Below are 16,382 nucleotides of genomic sequence, written 5' to 3'. Positions count from 1 at the left end.
GGGGGAGCTGTGAATTTTATCCGAAGTTCTGTCCAAAAAAGAACTATAATTTCGTTTGTTTCCTAAAATGTATAATACTTTTCTGTCATCTTAAAGAGAAGTCCTTGAACAAAAGTTAAACTTCTCTCCATCTCCTGAGGTGTTGTATGACTTTAGTCTTTGCGTGAAGAGACCTTCCACCCCGAGAATTGGGTGTTTTACGGTCTCGGTAAGATTGTTTGTTGCCTTTTATTGGTTAGAGTACCTGCCTTAATTAACCATCCCTATGTCCAGTTTTAATTCCTACTTCTATTCTGCTGTGGTCTGGTAACAGTTTGAATGGAATTTTTATTATAGGGGAGTAAGCATGCTGAGATATGGTCTTTCAAGGCTTTTCTATAAGCCCTAACATTAACATCATATTTTCTTGGCTGATCAGAGGCCTTGAGCTCACTGCCTTGTTCTTGACTATATTCCAGAGAGATCAGAAATTATCAATTATTGGTCAATCTAAATTTTGTCAGATGTAAGAAAAAAAATTTTTTTAATTGCGTGTTTTCTTTACCATGAGTCAGATGTCCTTTATTTTCAAGAGTCATTCAGAATGATAAATTGGATACAATTGTGAGGTTAATTATGTCAGTGTTTGAAGATAGCCCAGTGGCTTTGATTTTTGTTGTTCTTGTTGTTGTTGGTCTTCTGAGGTTTTGAGGCCTTGTCTGGAAAACGACCATTTGGCAAGCCCTCTGCCTACCACTGCAAATTAAATCATTGCCACGCACTTCTCCTCCTTGCCCTATTTCCTGTTTAAAAAGAGAGAGGAACGCTCAGGATTGACATTTATCTTAACTCTTCATGCCTGTTGTTCCTCATTTTCTGCCATTTTCCCAAAGAAAAGAGATACAAAAATTGAAGTTTGGGGGGAAATGACCTAATACTAATCAAATATTAGTTATTTGATCTAGCAGTCAGATCAATCCTGATTTTTTTTTTCAAGAGTTGAAATGTTGACCTCTGTAACATGTTTGATCTTTAGAACAACTGTTCTTAGAAAACAGATTATCTGTTGCCAGAGCTGTCTGTGGGTGTGGGTGTGTGTAAAACTTTATATCAGTGTTTTAAAATGTTGCTTGACCATGGGGTATTAATTCCAAATGGTATTATGAACAGTAAAACCCTGATAGTTTCCTGGATTAGACCTATTAGAGTTGTTTAGATAACACACTTTGAATTACTTCCTCTCAGGAAACATTGAAACTGGAAATGTTAAGCAGGCACGCATACCGAAGCACTTAGACAGAACGCATTGTTTCTTTTGCTCTTAAAAAAATAAAAAAGGAAAGAAATTATGCAAATAAATCACATCTGTGGAAACCAGAGGAGACTGGCTCAACTGCCAGAGGAAGAGCATTTATTCAGGAGATTCTTCACCCGTCACCAACAGTGACCACAAGATCGGTTGGGACGTTAGTCTCATAATTTATGCAGAACTCATTGCTGGCATTAATGATGCCATCAGGGTTGGGAGTGTGGAATTACAGATTGTACTCACATGTGTTATACATTTTTATGTATGGGAGTAGGAGTAACTTCCTCTAGAAGTATACACATACACAAGAACGTAGACAAAACTGTTGAATGTGCCCAGAGAGTGACATTTAGTAAGGATAATTCTGAGCTGTTTAAACTGTGCACGTCCCGTCTTGATTTGTGTCTCACAAGCTACACGGACGTTCGCTTTCATTTCTTTTCATGTGTGGTACTCACTAGACCCTATGATTTCTTCATTCTAGAAGGTGTATGTTTATAAAGGTAAATTAGAAAAATATATTAAGTTGATTTAAAGGTCTAGAAAGAAACATATGCTCTGTTACTCCGTCGCAATTGAGAAGCTCCTTGGATGTTAACTGGAAATAGTTTGTTGTGTGAGTGAGTGTGTGTGTGTTTCTCAAGTCTCATGAGAACCCTTTCTCTCAACATCCCTGTCTCCGTCCTGATCCAAATGGATGAACTGCCAAGTTTTTTACAAAGTTTTACTAAAAAGGAAGTACAGCAGTGCATCTGAGCATTTTGGAGGCTAGTCTGCCTTAAAACGGTATATTTTTTTGAATCATTTCAATATGTTCACTTCCTTTGGGATGTAACTGTAAGGATATTTCAGGCCCTATTCTGACATTAAGTTTTATTTTGGGATAACACATTGAATAAAAACTTGAGCAATTCTTCAGTATAGAAGAAAGGATAATGCTTAAAGTAGTGGTTAGGGCTTGAAAACAGTAGTAGGTAGAAATGGAAGCCAACATGAACCTACACAGAGGTGAAAGTCAGTATGAAACAGAATTATTAAGAAGTTAAATGTTTTTGTGGGGTGCCTGGGTGGCCCAATTGGTTAAGAATCTGACTTTGGCTCAGGTCATAGTGTCACGGTTCAGGAGTTCAAGCCCTACATAGGCACCAACCCCACGGTCTGCTGTCCACGCAGAGCCCTTTCAGATCCTCTGTCCCCTCTCTCTCTGCCGTCCCCTGCTCATGCTCACTCTCTCTCAAAATAAATAAAAGAATTTAAATGTTTGGGGGGCAACTGGCTGGCTCAGTTGGTAGAGAATTCAACTCTTGATCTCAGGGTTGTGAATTCGAGCCCCAAATTGGGCACAGAGCTTACTTTTTACAACTTCTTTAATGTTTTTATTGTTCATAAAAGTAATATTAATGGCCTCTATTTATTGAGAACTTGCCACTGTGGGAAGTTGTTTACACACACTGATTAAGCTAGTAGAGTAGACGGTAGCGGTAATGTTCTCATTTTGCCTGAGGTCACCTAATACTAAAGGTAGATACAAACTCAGCTCATAACTTAGTTAATAGTTTTGTTCCAGTTAATTTCCAAAGGCCATAGATCTTTTCATTCATCTATCCCTGGGCTCGGCAAACTTTTTCTGTAGAGGGACAAAGAATAAATACATTTGTGGTGGGGCACCTGGGTGACTCAGTGAGTTAAGAGTCCAACTCTTGGTGCCAGCTCAGGTCTTGATCTCATGGTTAAGAGTTCAAGCCCTGCATTGTGCTCCACACCCAACATGGAGACTACTTTTTAAAAAATTTGTTTTAGTTTGCGGGCTTACAGTTACCGTTGCACCCACTCAACGCTGCCATTGTAGAGTGAAAGCAGTCGTAAACTGTGCATAAAGGAATGAACACAGCAATGTCCTAATAAAACTTTATTTACAAAGTCAGATGGTGGGCCACATTTGGACTATGCACAATAGTTTGCTGACTTCTGATCTGTATTACTGTAAACATAGCTAGATGCTAGCTGAAAATAAAAGCTTTAGGGATAAACTAAAAGTAGAATTAATAGCAAATGAATCTTCATAGGGACTCTTGGTGACCAAAGTCAAGAGAATAAAGTAACTGAAGCCTTGAGGCTACAAGTCCTGTGGGAAAAGAAAGTCAGCCCTGATATGTGCCAAATACTATAATTTATAAATGATTTATTAGCTTAAAAAAAACCCTCTTCTCTGGGCACCTGGGTAGCTCAGTCGGTTGAGCATCTGACTCTTGATTTCAGCTCAGGTCATGCTCCCGGGTCGTAGAATGGAGCCCTGCATCAGGAGCATGGAGCCTACTTACTCCCTTGCTCCCTCTCTTTTTAGAAAAAAGAACAACCTAATCTATATTCTTTAAAACTCTCAAGGTCATAAAAAACAAGGAAAGACCAAGAAACTCACAGAATAAGGGACTGGATGCCTTGTGATATCCTGGCTTGATCCTGGAACAGAAAAAGGAGATCAGTGGGAAAAAAATTAATGAAGTCCAAATAAAGCTTTGTGGTTGACTTAGTAGTCTTGTATTAGTGTTAATTTCTTAGTTTTGATAATAACGTGCCACGGTTCAGTAGTATGTTAACAGGAGAAATTAGACAAAGGGTTTACAACTTTGCACCTTTTCTGCAAATCTGAAATTATTCCAAATAAGTTCATTTATACTTATTTTATTTTATTTTATTATTTTATTTTTGTTAGAGAGTGTGCAAGCAGGATAGAGGGTCAGCAGGGTGGGGGAAGAGAATCTCAAGCAGGCTCCACGCTCAGCACAGAGACTGATTCGGGGCTCCATCCAGTATCCTTGGGATCATGACCTGAGCTGAAATCAAGAGTCAGATGCTCAACCTACTGAGCCACCCCGGCCCTCCAAATTGTGCTTATTTATTATTAATTTATTTATTTAGATTCCTAAACTTATTCCAATATAGACGCCCAGATGAATACAGAGTCTGAAAGTAAATACAATTAAATTGAGGTCTTGTTAAAAATAATAGCAACACTTAATCTGAGTCACCTAAAATGCATTTTGGGAGCCTGAACTACCATTAAAATAATATTGTGCTGGCATTTATGTTCTGATAGTGCCTGCTGCAGAGAAACACACTTCACTAACAAGACAATGGAGCTGTTTGTTTTCTATAGCACTAATACGGATTGACAGATTGCTGTTCCAAAGTTTAAAATTACATAGAATGACCTAGAATAGTGAGCAAGAAACTATTTACAGAGATTGCCACAGGTTTTCTAAACACACACTGATGATTACCGCTTAGTTAATAACATGAACATTGCTGGTCACTTTACCCAGATGCTTTTTTAGTAACATAAAAGAAAAAAAAAATCTATCTCCAGCTTAGTATAAATAAGCTTGATGCGAAAACCTGACAAAGGTAACATAATAGAGCTCTAGACTAATTTCACCTGTGACTGAGATACATAAGTCATAGAGGAAATAGTATCAGAAGAATCATGTAGTGTAGTTTTAAGTGCACCACGCTCATAATTATTTCAGGCATGTAGGGTTGTTTCAATATTGGAGAATCTACTCATATAAAACATAGCACATCAAAATTAAAAATAAACATGACTATTTTATTGGATACAGAAATGGCATTTGATTAAAAACATTTTTAAAATTTCTTTGTAGAGGGGCACCTGGGTGGCTCAGTTGATTGAGCGTCCGACTCTCTTGATTTCGGCTCTTAGCATGATCTCACAGTTGTGAGGTCGAGCCCCACTTCAGGCTCTGCAATGACAGCGTGGAGCCTGCTTGGGTTTCTCTCTCTCCCTCTCTCTCTCTCTGCCCCTCCGTTGCTCTCTGTCTCTCTCTCTCTCTCAAAATAAATAAACATTAAAAAAAAAAATTCTTGTAGAAACATTTAGAAAACTAGAATTGGTAAGACACATTACTAATATGATTTAAAAAATCCATGTCAAACCATCAAATTCCTCATTTGATATTAAAATACTGATGATATTCATATTAAAATATGGAACAACACTCTCACCACCATACTGTTGTCAGGGAGAAGGGTTGAAAACTAAAAAAAAAAAAAAGATAAAGTTTGCATTGGTTACATAAGATTTAGTCACTTAAGAATTTCAAGGTGATCAACTGGAAAAAACTCTTGCAGTGAGGTTCCTGGACATAGGGGATCACAACAAATCATATGCAGCAAGTACAAATGAACAGCAACATTCAGGGATCGACAACAAAGGCAAACTTAATTAAGGAAATAAAATCTCAATAAATGATGAGCATTGTCATGTGCTTATTTATAAATATGATGATGATGTCACTCCTTGCCAAAATAGCAGGTAGATTCACTGCCAATAAAATTACCAATGCAAACCATAGACAAAATGATTGTGAAGTTCATCTGGAAAAATAGGCAAAAATATCTAAAATTTTCTTAGTGTCCTGTTTTAACTTTGTTTTAAGTTTATTTATTTTGAGAGACAGAGCAGAGGAGGGGCAGAGAGAGAGGGAGAGAGAGAACCCCAGGCAGGCTCCGTACTGTCAGCATGGAGCCTGATGCAAGGTTCGAACTCACAAAAGGTGAGATCGTGACCTGGGCCAAAAACCAAGAGTCGGACACTTAGCCGACTGAGCCACCCAGGTGCCCCCTGTTTTAATTTTTTATTTTGAAATACTTGCAGTCTTAAAAAAATTTTGCAAGAATAATAAAAGATCTCCCTAAATACAATAATAACAGATCACCCTAAACACCTTACCAGATTCACCAGCTTTTAACATTTTGCCACGTTTGTTTCATCATCTTCTACCCCGTATATACACATATACATACACACATATAACTTATATTTTTCTGAATCATTTCAGAGTGAATTACATACATTATGCCCTTTCCTCCTTAATACATCAGTGTATATTTCTAAAATAAGGATATTTTCTTATGTAAAAATAGTATATTTTTACATAAGTGATGTGATACTCTACAATCCATCCAAGATGTACTTCATAGCATTTTTTTCCCTTTAGTTCAGAATCCATTCCAGGATTGCATGTTGCAGTTATGTTGCATTTTGTCTTTAATTCACTTTAACCTGGAGCAGTTCTTCAACCTTTCTTTTCTTTCATCACATGGATGTTTTTCAAGAACATACACCGGGTATTTTATACAATATTTCTCAATTTGGGTTTGTCTGTTCTTTCTTTGTAATTAGGTAATTAGATTCTAGTAATGCAGTTGCAGGTGGAATGTTCTATAACTGAGGTCCTAAAATCAGGAATCACATCCAGAGGCACACGACATGGGGATCCCCCTCTGGTTGTATTAAATTTGATCACCTGGTCAGAGTGTTGTTAAGTTTCTCCAGTCTGTAGTTACTTTTTCTCCCCTCGCAATCAGTATGCATTTTGAAGGAAGACACTCTAAGACCACTCACATAACCTACTCAATCAAACTCATCCTATAAATTAAGCTTTCATTGATATTTCTTGTGTAGACCAATCTTGAATCCCACCACTCCTGTGCATTTGTCACCTTACCCCCTTCATTTTTTTCATTCATTCCTCATTTTGATAACAGTGTGGATTTAGGCATTCCTGCTTTGTTCAATAGATTATAATTCATTGCAGTCTTTATGTATTATGATGCTCAAATCATCCCAGATTTGGCCAGTGGAGGCCAATTCAGGCTGACTCCTGTGTCCTTTTGACATGTTCCCATCATGTCGGGAGCACTTCTTCACTTTCTGGCACAACAAAATGTCCCAAGCTTATCTTATACCTTTCCTGCCCTAGTCCTGGAATCAAGATTCCTTTTAGTAGGGAATGGTTTGGGACACTATGTATATTCGGTGATGTCTTTACTTCTAATCCCTTGGAGAGAACAAAGCTAAGACATAGATGTGTGCGAGCATGTACAGTTTCCTAAAATTATGAGTTAATACCAGTACCTCCCAATTTCAGTCAACCCAGCAGAGTTCTTTCTTACCTTTCCTAGTTCCACATTTCTGTCTTCCCTCCACAGTGAAAACTCTGGCTCTCAAGAGAATATGTTTACTCATTTGTTTATTTTTACAATATACATAAATGGTCTCAGAATCCCTATGTCCATTCTCTTATGCAAAACAAATCTACCTAAAAGAACACCATAGTAGTTGGTCTTTTTTTCCCTACTGGCAATTTATGTCAAAGCATTTTAAAGTTACTTGGATGATTTCTCTGTCTCTGTCCCCTGTATGGTAAGTTTTTCTTTGAAATAAGATTGGATTTATCTGTTTCCATTTGCATTCAGCTTTCAGTTTCTTTTAAATTTTTGTTGACTTTATTTCATTTTTGGAATATGTTGGAACATTAGCATATCTCCTAAACATTAAAACTCGATAGCAAGGCACACTCACAGAGGTGTCCCTCCCTCCTTACCTCCCTTAAGTACCAATTTCATTGTTTTCTGGCTTGTTTTTCATGTATTCCTTTTTTTATATATATAAAAATAAGCAGAAAAATATATACTGATTTTTTTTCCTTCTTTCTTAAATGAAAAGGTAGTATATTGTATAAACTTTTATGCACTTAGGGTTTTTTTTCACTTAATATATTATGGAAGTCATTTCATGTTAATTCATTGAACTCATTCTTGTTCTTTTTTGCATAATACATTTTGTGTTTGTGCCTCAGTTTATCCTATCAATTTCTTATGTTTGGGCATTTAGATTGGTTCTGGTATTGTACAAATACAAATAATACTCAACTTTGTGCATTTGTATTTTCATACTGATGGAGGAATGTCTTTGGGTAATTTCCTAGAAGTAGGATTGCTGAGTGGAGGGATAAATGGGTGCATAGTTTGGTTAGATATTGTCAAATTCCCCGCCATGGGGAAATCATTTTGTATTTCCACCAGCTATGAACAAGAGTACCTGTTTCCTCATAGCCTCCCCAGCTGAGTATGAGTTCAAGCTTTTATCAGTGTTCGAGATAAGACACGGTATCTCAGTATAATTTTCATTTATTTTTCTCTAATTATAAAAGAAGTTGAACATCTTTTCCTTGGTTTGAAGTCTGTTGTGCACTTCTTTTTAGTGAATTGGCTTTTTATGACTTTTGCCAGTTTTTCTGGAGGATTTTTGGTCATTTTTTTAAAAGTTGCTTATGTAGGAGCACCTGAGTGGCGCAGGTCCATTAAGCATCCAACTCTTGACCTCAGCTCAGGTCATGATCACACGGGTTGTGGGTTCAAGCCCTGCATCGGGCTTTGTGCTGATGATGCAGAGCCTGCTTGGGATTCTCTCTCCCTCCCTCTCTCTGACCCTCCCCCACTTGTGCGCACACTCTCTCTCTCAAAATTTAAGTTGCGTATGTATTAAGGGTGTTAGTTCTTTACTTGCAGAAATATTGCAGATATTTTCTCTCAGACTGTTACTTAACTTTTGACTTTGCTTCTCGTTTCTTGCCACCCAAAAATGTTTTGAGTCAGAATAACCACAAATGAGGGCTTTTGTTATCAGATCTGAAAATGTAAGATAAAGACGTAGAAATTGAAACAACTTAGTTATGATGAGACAGTAGGCAGAAAGGTCATTAAGATAAATGGCCCCAAAGTAGATACAAATATAAGTTACAATGAATGTATGTGTTTTATAATTTTTTTGATTTTTTTATTTGGACTCCATGCCCAGCATGGGGCTTGAACTCACAACCCTGAGATCAAGAGTCTCACGCTCTACCCACTGAGCCAGGCAGGCACCCCATGTGTTATATAAATTTAGTGCATGATCAAAGTAGCAGCACTTCAAATACGTGATGAAAATAGTTATTTAGGAAGTATACTGGGCAGTCATTAACTGTTTAAAAAATGAAAGTGAGATCTCTACCTTTCATAATCCATCAAAGAAATTTTAATTAAATAAGTTAAATAGTTAATAAATGAAACACCATCAAAATACTAGAAGAAAATATTGGTTAAATATATCAGTTTTTCTCAATCTCAGCACTACTGAAATCTGGACTAGATCATTCTTTGCCATGAAGGATTGTTCTGTGATTGTGGCATGTTTAACAACATACCTGGCCTCTACCTGCTAGGTATAAGTAGCACCCTCCCAGCCATGACAATCAAAAACATCTCCAAACTTTGTCAGATGTCCCCAGGGCCTGGAGAATGGGGACAAAATCACGCCTAACTCAGAACCAATGATTTGTATTAACTAGTAGAAGCATAATGCCCAAGAATGAAATTACAAAGGAAAATTTTGAAAATGTTTGCTACATAGGAAGACAAACCTTTAGCACTTAAAGAAGTTATAAAGTTGAAATTCAAGCAACAAATTGAAAATATAGAGCATAAAGGACATTCACATTACATGAAAAGTAACAGGTAAGATGACCATCCCATTAGCAAAATGGGTGAAGGACACAGATAGACAGTCACAAAGAGACCTAAATAGCCACATAAAAAATACCAAAACATATTCACTATCCTAATAGTCAACTAAAGCAAATGGAAATAAAATGTGAATGAATAAACGCAGGATGCATGCTTTACCTTTAATATTGGCAAATGTTAAACTTCTTTATCCTGAGTATGGAGAGGCAGGTAATTTCATAAAGTGGAAGAAGTATAAATAACTATAACATTGATAAAGCACAACAGCAAGTACATATTAGACCTCTCAAGTGTATATATAGCTTTACCCATGCAATTCAACTTCTGGGCCTTTATCCTAAGGAAATGAACTGTAAAAAAAATAAATAAATAAAATAAAATTCGTTGCAGTACTATTTACAATTGCCAAACATTGGGAAAACTCATCGAATAATAAAGAACCAGTCAAAAATTAAGGCACATCCCCAGATAATCAAATACAGACGGTCAGTACATGAGAAAATGAATATAGTGAGAAACGAAACAAGAAAACTGTGTGTGTGTTCACAAATCTCTGAGATAGACGACACGTCTCATTTCTTTTTTTCTCTTGTTTATATAAAATTGTTAACATAGATTATCTTTAGTGGTAAAACTATAGAATTTGTTCATTTTTACATCTGTATTTTCTAATATTTCTTCCAATGAACATGAGTAGAATAAAATTCAAGAACAGGGAGAAATAAAACATTTTTACATCCTCTGTCCCAATTCCAATTTCAGAAAGTTTCATAAAATTTTAATACTAAAAAATAAGGAATTTTCTTACAGTGGTGTTCATGGAAGCGTTTTTTATAACTGGAAAAGACAGAATGATGAGATTAATGTCCCCAAATAATTATTCATACGATAGGCTATTCTACATAGACAAAGAAACTGGAAGGATGTTTATCAAACCGTTAACCATGGCTGTCTCTGAATCAGGCCCATGGGTGTTATTTTCTTTTTGTGTCTTTTCTCTGTGCTTCTCAAATTTTTATTAATGAACAGATTGCTTTTTTCTTCAGAGCAGAGTGTGTTTTTAAAAGGTTAAATGATTATCTTCATGTTATTGTTAACCATATAAATTTTATACAAGGAATGTTAAAATAGCGTTTTCCTCTGTATGTGTGCTCGTGTATCTTAATGGCAAGTTGTCTCCTTCTTTGTGGGAATGGACTAAGGGAAACTAACCTAAAATTTGATATATCCTATTGTAGGTTGCTTCGGGTGAGTGCAACGAGGACACCGAAGTTTACAACATCACCCTCTGTACTGGGGATGAACTCACTCTAATGGGGCAGGCAGAAATCTTGTATGCAAAGACTTTCAAAGAGAAGTCACGACTCAACACAATCTTCAAAAAGATTGGGAAACTCAATTCCATCAGTAAGCTGGGCAAAGGCAAAATGCCCTGCCTCATTTGCATGAATCACCGGACCAATGAAAGCATTAGCCTTCCATTCCAGTGCAAGGGCAGATTTAGCACCCGGAGTCCCCTGGAGCTTCAGATGCAGGAGGGCGAGCACACCATCCGCAACATTGTGGAGAAAACCAGGCTCCCCGTGAATGTGACTGTGCCCAGCCCTCCCCCCAGGAACCCCTACGACCTCCACTTCATCCGTGAGGGGCATCGCTACAAGTTTGTGAACATCCAGACCAAGACAGTGGTGGTTTGCTGTGTGCTGCGGAACAACAAGATCCTTCCCATGCACTTCCCTTTGCACTTGACCGTCCCCAAGTTTAGCCTCCCAGAACACTTGGTGAAGGGAGAAGTGTGGCCCGAAACCCTGGTCCATCACTGGCTGGGTATCTGCCAGGAACAGTTCGACATCGATGAGTATTCCCGGGCTGTCAGAGACGTGAAAACTGACTGGAATGAGGACTGCAAGAGCCCCAAGAAGGGCCGGTGCTCTGGCCACAACCACGTGCCCAATTCGCTTAGCTACGCTCGCGATGAGCTCACCCAGTCCTTCCACCGGCTCTCCGTCTGTGTGTATGGCAACAATCTCCATGGCAACAGCGAGGTGAACCTTCATGGCTGCAGGGACCTGGGGGGAGAGTGGGCCCCCTTTCCTCATGACATCCTGCCATACCAGGACCTGGGTGACAGTGGGAGCGACTACCTTTTCCCGGAAGCCAGTGAGGAGTCAGCAGGCATCGCAGGCAAGTCAGAACTCCCGTACGAAGAGCTCTGGCTGGAGGACGGCAAGCCCAGCCAGCAGCCCCTCACTCGTTCCCTGAGCGAGGAGAGCAGATGCGATCAGCCCAGAGGTTCTGTCCGGTCCAAGTGCGCAGCCTCTCCTCTTCCTGCCCCCGGAGCTCTGGGAGCGGCAGTGAAGTCTTCAGAGATCGCCCTACCTCCGCCTCCAGTGCCTCCCAAATCTGAAGCCGTAAGTCCCTTCTGTTTTTGAGTGATGGCACCCTTCCGCCTCTCTGCTCAGGCGCCTACTAATGCATCTTCTTTCCTAAAGAAAAGGAAAACTCCCCGATGGGAAAGTATCCGGAGAAGCAAATCTGCTTAATTTGGAGTGAAATAGAAATACTTGCCAGATTATTTTTACCAGTTAGGAGTCAGAGTGGTACTCTACGTTTGATGAGAAACCTTGAGAGTTTGTAACGGGAGGGGTTTAAACACGACTTTCGCTGCCGCCTGGAGAGCGGATAATAGGGAGGAGAGGGCAGACCGTGGGAGACCAGAGAAGAGACACATTAGAGTAATGGAGGTAGGAAATGATGAGGCCTGAACCACAGCAGTTGGTAGCAGGGAGAAATGAGCTGCTTCAGAACATGTTTTAGAGGTAGACCCGAGTGTACTTACTGATAAATTGGATGTGGGTAGTGACAGAAAGAGAAATCAAGGAAAACGTCTGCAGCTTTAGCCTGAGCAACAGAGTGGGTATTTAGAGCCAGTTACAGTGGTACAGACTAAAGGAAGAGTAGATATATTTGGGGGGTGGGAGGAGAGGGATCAAGAGACATCGGCATGATATGTAACCCTTTCCTGTATCCCTGAAGTTACATTGAGATCAAAGCACAGTAGGTGTGCCTGTGTATGTGCACACACACTCACACACCAGAGCAGAACCAGGAGCTGGAGTGGTTCTGTTTTAATGCCTTAAACATAATTCGTTCAGGGCTCCAAGGGTTTCTATCAAATCTTAATGTAAAAAGGTCAATACGGGACAGGAGAAAGGGCCCTCTGTTGTGACTGTATTCTTCGATTGACAGGCACTCTGAACCTCTGCTCCTCCTTTTTAATCATTGGAATTCATTTTCTCTGAATCAAGAAAGCATTAGAGACATAGGGTGTAGTTCTATTCACTTATTTGACATTGTCTATTGCAGTGGTCTTCTTTTTTTGTCTCTAACAGAAGCTTAAAAAAAAAAAGGCTGACATGAATCACAATAAATAGAAGAATTAAAATCAGAACTCATCTGACTGAAGCACATTGAGGGGCAGGGGTCTCCATGTGTCCCTCTTCTCTCTCTCTTCCTCCCGGGGGTCTCAAGACACCTCTGTGGAACCCTGCAGCTTTGCAGAACCCGGTTTCAAAACCCTGGAAACACTGGGTGGGATGTGAGAAATAAGACCATCAATAAGACTGGACTCTGCTATCTTTGGGTTTTATAGGGAAGTTAACAGATGAAATGAGATGACTGTCATACAAGTGAAAATATGATAAACAATAGAAGAGAGACATATACAGACAATGTGTGTGGCAGTCCAGAGGAGAAAGAAACTTCTGGTTGGGTGATGCATGAGATAAGCTTCATGGAGAGGATGACATTTTAAATGAGCTGGTAAATAGACATGAATTGGAAGAGCAGAGAAATGAGAAAGAAAGGCATTCCAGGCAGCATAGCACAAGCAAAGGTGTGGAAGCTGGAACAGGTGCAGAAAAACAAGGAGTTCTGTTGAGCCAGTGGAATAGGGTGACTAGGATGTCTGAAAGGCAGTGATGGCTGAAAAGGCTGGAGGCAGGTCATGGACAGCCCTGAACATCAGGCGGCACTTTGTACCAGGCGTCATGCTTAGCTCTCCACGCAGAGCCCTCATTGCTGCAGTTTCCTGAGAGAGAACCCCCCCCCCCGGCCATTTGCTCTAGGATATAACCCCCCAGAGACCGCCGATCTGGACTTGCGCTTGCTCCTTGCAGGATCTTCCACAGACTTTAAGACACGAGCCCAAAGATCCCTGTACCCAGTAGGGGCCATGGAAAATTGGGAGGAAGTCTTGGTGAAGTTAGAGTCCTTGGCATTTTCATTCATGTCCGAGGATGTTCCTCTCCCCACTTCCCCCAAGAAAACAGGTAAAGGAGACACTCCTCCTGGAAAGTAAGGAGTTTTCAGTATGTCTCAACTCAGCTCTTTATTTGATGTTACTGGAAACTTGGAACCCTGATCTTCATTAGGGCTGTGACCATGCCAGCTGTTCCCATGCAACTTGGTCCTACTTGGCACATAGGGGGGGACTATGTTTGTTGACTGATTGATTGACTCATCCGTGGTGGTCACACCCAAAGTCATTATGTAACTAAGTCTAGAAATAGGAACCTAGCGCCACTTGTTTGTTCTGTGGCATAATTGAAAGATGAGTAAGAACATAAATATTAAGAGGCTCTATCTTGACCTTGGTACTAAAAATGTGAGAGTTAAATTTGAAAGTAAAAGCCAACCTCACAGGAGAAGAAAAGATTTTGGTCTCCAGTCTTCGATGTAATTTCTTACAAGAGAATCTTTTCAGAGCATGTCCAGTGTTTATAGAATACTTTTAAAAAAACATTTTAAACACCTGAAATCACTTAATTTACTTGAAAAAATTAGGCATTTCAAATGAAGTCATATTTTTCTATTGGCTCTGTGACCATGAAATGAGTTTTCCATTTTTAGGAAGTATGTGGGATCCAGAGAATGTCATAATTGTTAGATGTGGCTTCAGCTTGTAATTTTCAAAAGGAAACTTTAATGGGGCATAAATTCAAGTGCTCCCGCAGAATTAAATAAAATTTTTTTGGAAAGTTGTACTGGAGTGAGTCCTGGGAGAAAGACATGCCTTGTATCTTAACAGCTGCCCCGCCTAATAATTAAAGATGGTAATAAGCTTTCAAGTGAGGCCACTTTCAAGTGAGACATCATCTGGGAAGGTGACAAATCCCCCCAGGTCTTTAGGGATAGAAGGTGCTGGAGTAATGGAATGGAGTCAAAGAAAGTACGTCTTTTTTTTTTTTAATTTATTGTTTTTTAATGTTTATTTTTGAGAGAGAGAGAGCAAAGTGCAAGTGGGGGAAGGGCAGAGAGAGAGGAAGACAGAGGATCTGAAGCAGACTCCAGGCTCCGAACTGTCAGCACAGAGCCCGACGCAGGATTCGAACCCACGAACCACGAGATCATGACCTGAGCCAAAGTCGGACGCTTAACTGACTGTGAGCCACCCAGGCGCCCCGAAAGTACGTCTTTCCTAGTAAGGGAAGCAAAGCTGGTAATCAGTGAACGAACTCCGTTTGCCACAGCCCATGACCCAGGCCTGTTAAGACGCAGTGGTACAACAGCTCCGTTGCAGTGTCTATCAGCCTATTCGTGTCCTTCTAACTCTTCTCTTCCTCCTGCACTTCCTACCTCAGGGTCCTGAGTCACAACATGGACCTGCGCTCTCTCCCCAGCAAATTCTGGAGCTGTTTCTTTCTGTAACCGTGAGAATGAATCTTTCCCCTTCAGCCATCATGCTTACTGTGTTTCCTGCACTGTGCTGCAGTTCCGGAGTCCTCAGGGTTATGTTTTCAGCACTTTCCTACCTGTATCTTAAGGTGGAAAACTAGGTGGTGGGGCCAGATAGAAAATCCTCAGTGGAGGAGTAATTGATGTATCCCTATTAGACTTTGTATTTGATGTGGCTATTTAAAATTATGCTCTTGGGGCGCCTGGGTGGTGCAGTCGGTTAAGCGTCCGACTTCAGCCAGGTCACGATCTCGCGGTCCATGAGTTCGAGCCCCGCATCGGGCTCTGGGCTGATGGCTCGGAGCCTGGAGCCTGTTTCCGATTCTGTGTCTCCCTCTCTCTCTGCCCCTCCCCCGTTCATGCTCTGTCTCTCTCTGTCCCAAAAATAAATTAAAAACGTTGAAAAAAAAAATTTAAATTATGCTCTAGTCGCCATGTGTCTGTGTAAAGATTGTTTAATACAGTTTTTTTGAAAACAAAACTCTGCCAGTTATTTTTCCAGAATATGAGAAGCTATTCCCTTCCTTATAGGAATAGCCCAGGAGAAAGTAAGCATAGCTCCAAACAGAGAAAGGATGCAGCCAGTTGAACTCCTCAGAGTTGTTGCAGGTGAGCTCAGACTGAAAGGGCAGGCCCAGATCACTGAATGGTGATATTTCACCTTCTTAAATTGTGCAAAGTGCCCTCAAATCAGAATGACCTGACAGTCCTTCTTAAGTGGATTATCCGTTTGGTTCATACATTTATTCTGAACACATCTTCTACTTCATAACATCGTGGGCCTCTCTCCCTCATCTTAATTTTTTGGGTACCGGTTGATAGGTCTAAAATATTTACCTGGATACACTCAACAAGTGTCTTTTTTTTTTTTTTAAGAACTTAAAGAACTGTCTTTTTTTTTTTTTCCTCTTTAGAAGATGCCATTTTGGGGGTGCCTCGCTGGCTCAGTAGGTTGAGCGTCTGACTGAATTTCATTTCAAGTTATGAT

The 16,382-nt window shown here is 39.9% G+C and overlaps 1 protein-coding gene across 2 annotated transcripts in view; it reads left to right on the top strand.

Annotated features, from left to right (window-relative positions):
* Window positions 1–16,382, top strand: part of GAREM1 (GRB2 associated regulator of MAPK1 subtype 1) — a 198,386-nt gene that overhangs the window by 168,212 nt on the left and 13,792 nt on the right. For both annotated transcript variants that reach the window (XM_042961965.1, XM_042961964.1), the window contains exon 4: window positions 10,897–12,069. In XM_042961965.1, the coding sequence (XP_042817899.1) occupies window positions 10,897–12,069 (1,173 nt within the window). The remainder of the gene's footprint in view (window positions 1–10,896; window positions 12,070–16,382) is intronic.

The sequence above is a fragment of the Panthera tigris genome, chromosome D3 (assembly GCF_018350195.1).
Source record: "Panthera tigris isolate Pti1 chromosome D3, P.tigris_Pti1_mat1.1, whole genome shotgun sequence".
Taxonomy (NCBI): Eukaryota; Metazoa; Chordata; class Mammalia; order Carnivora; family Felidae; genus Panthera; species Panthera tigris.
This window is presented reverse-complemented; position numbering and strand designations above follow the sequence as displayed.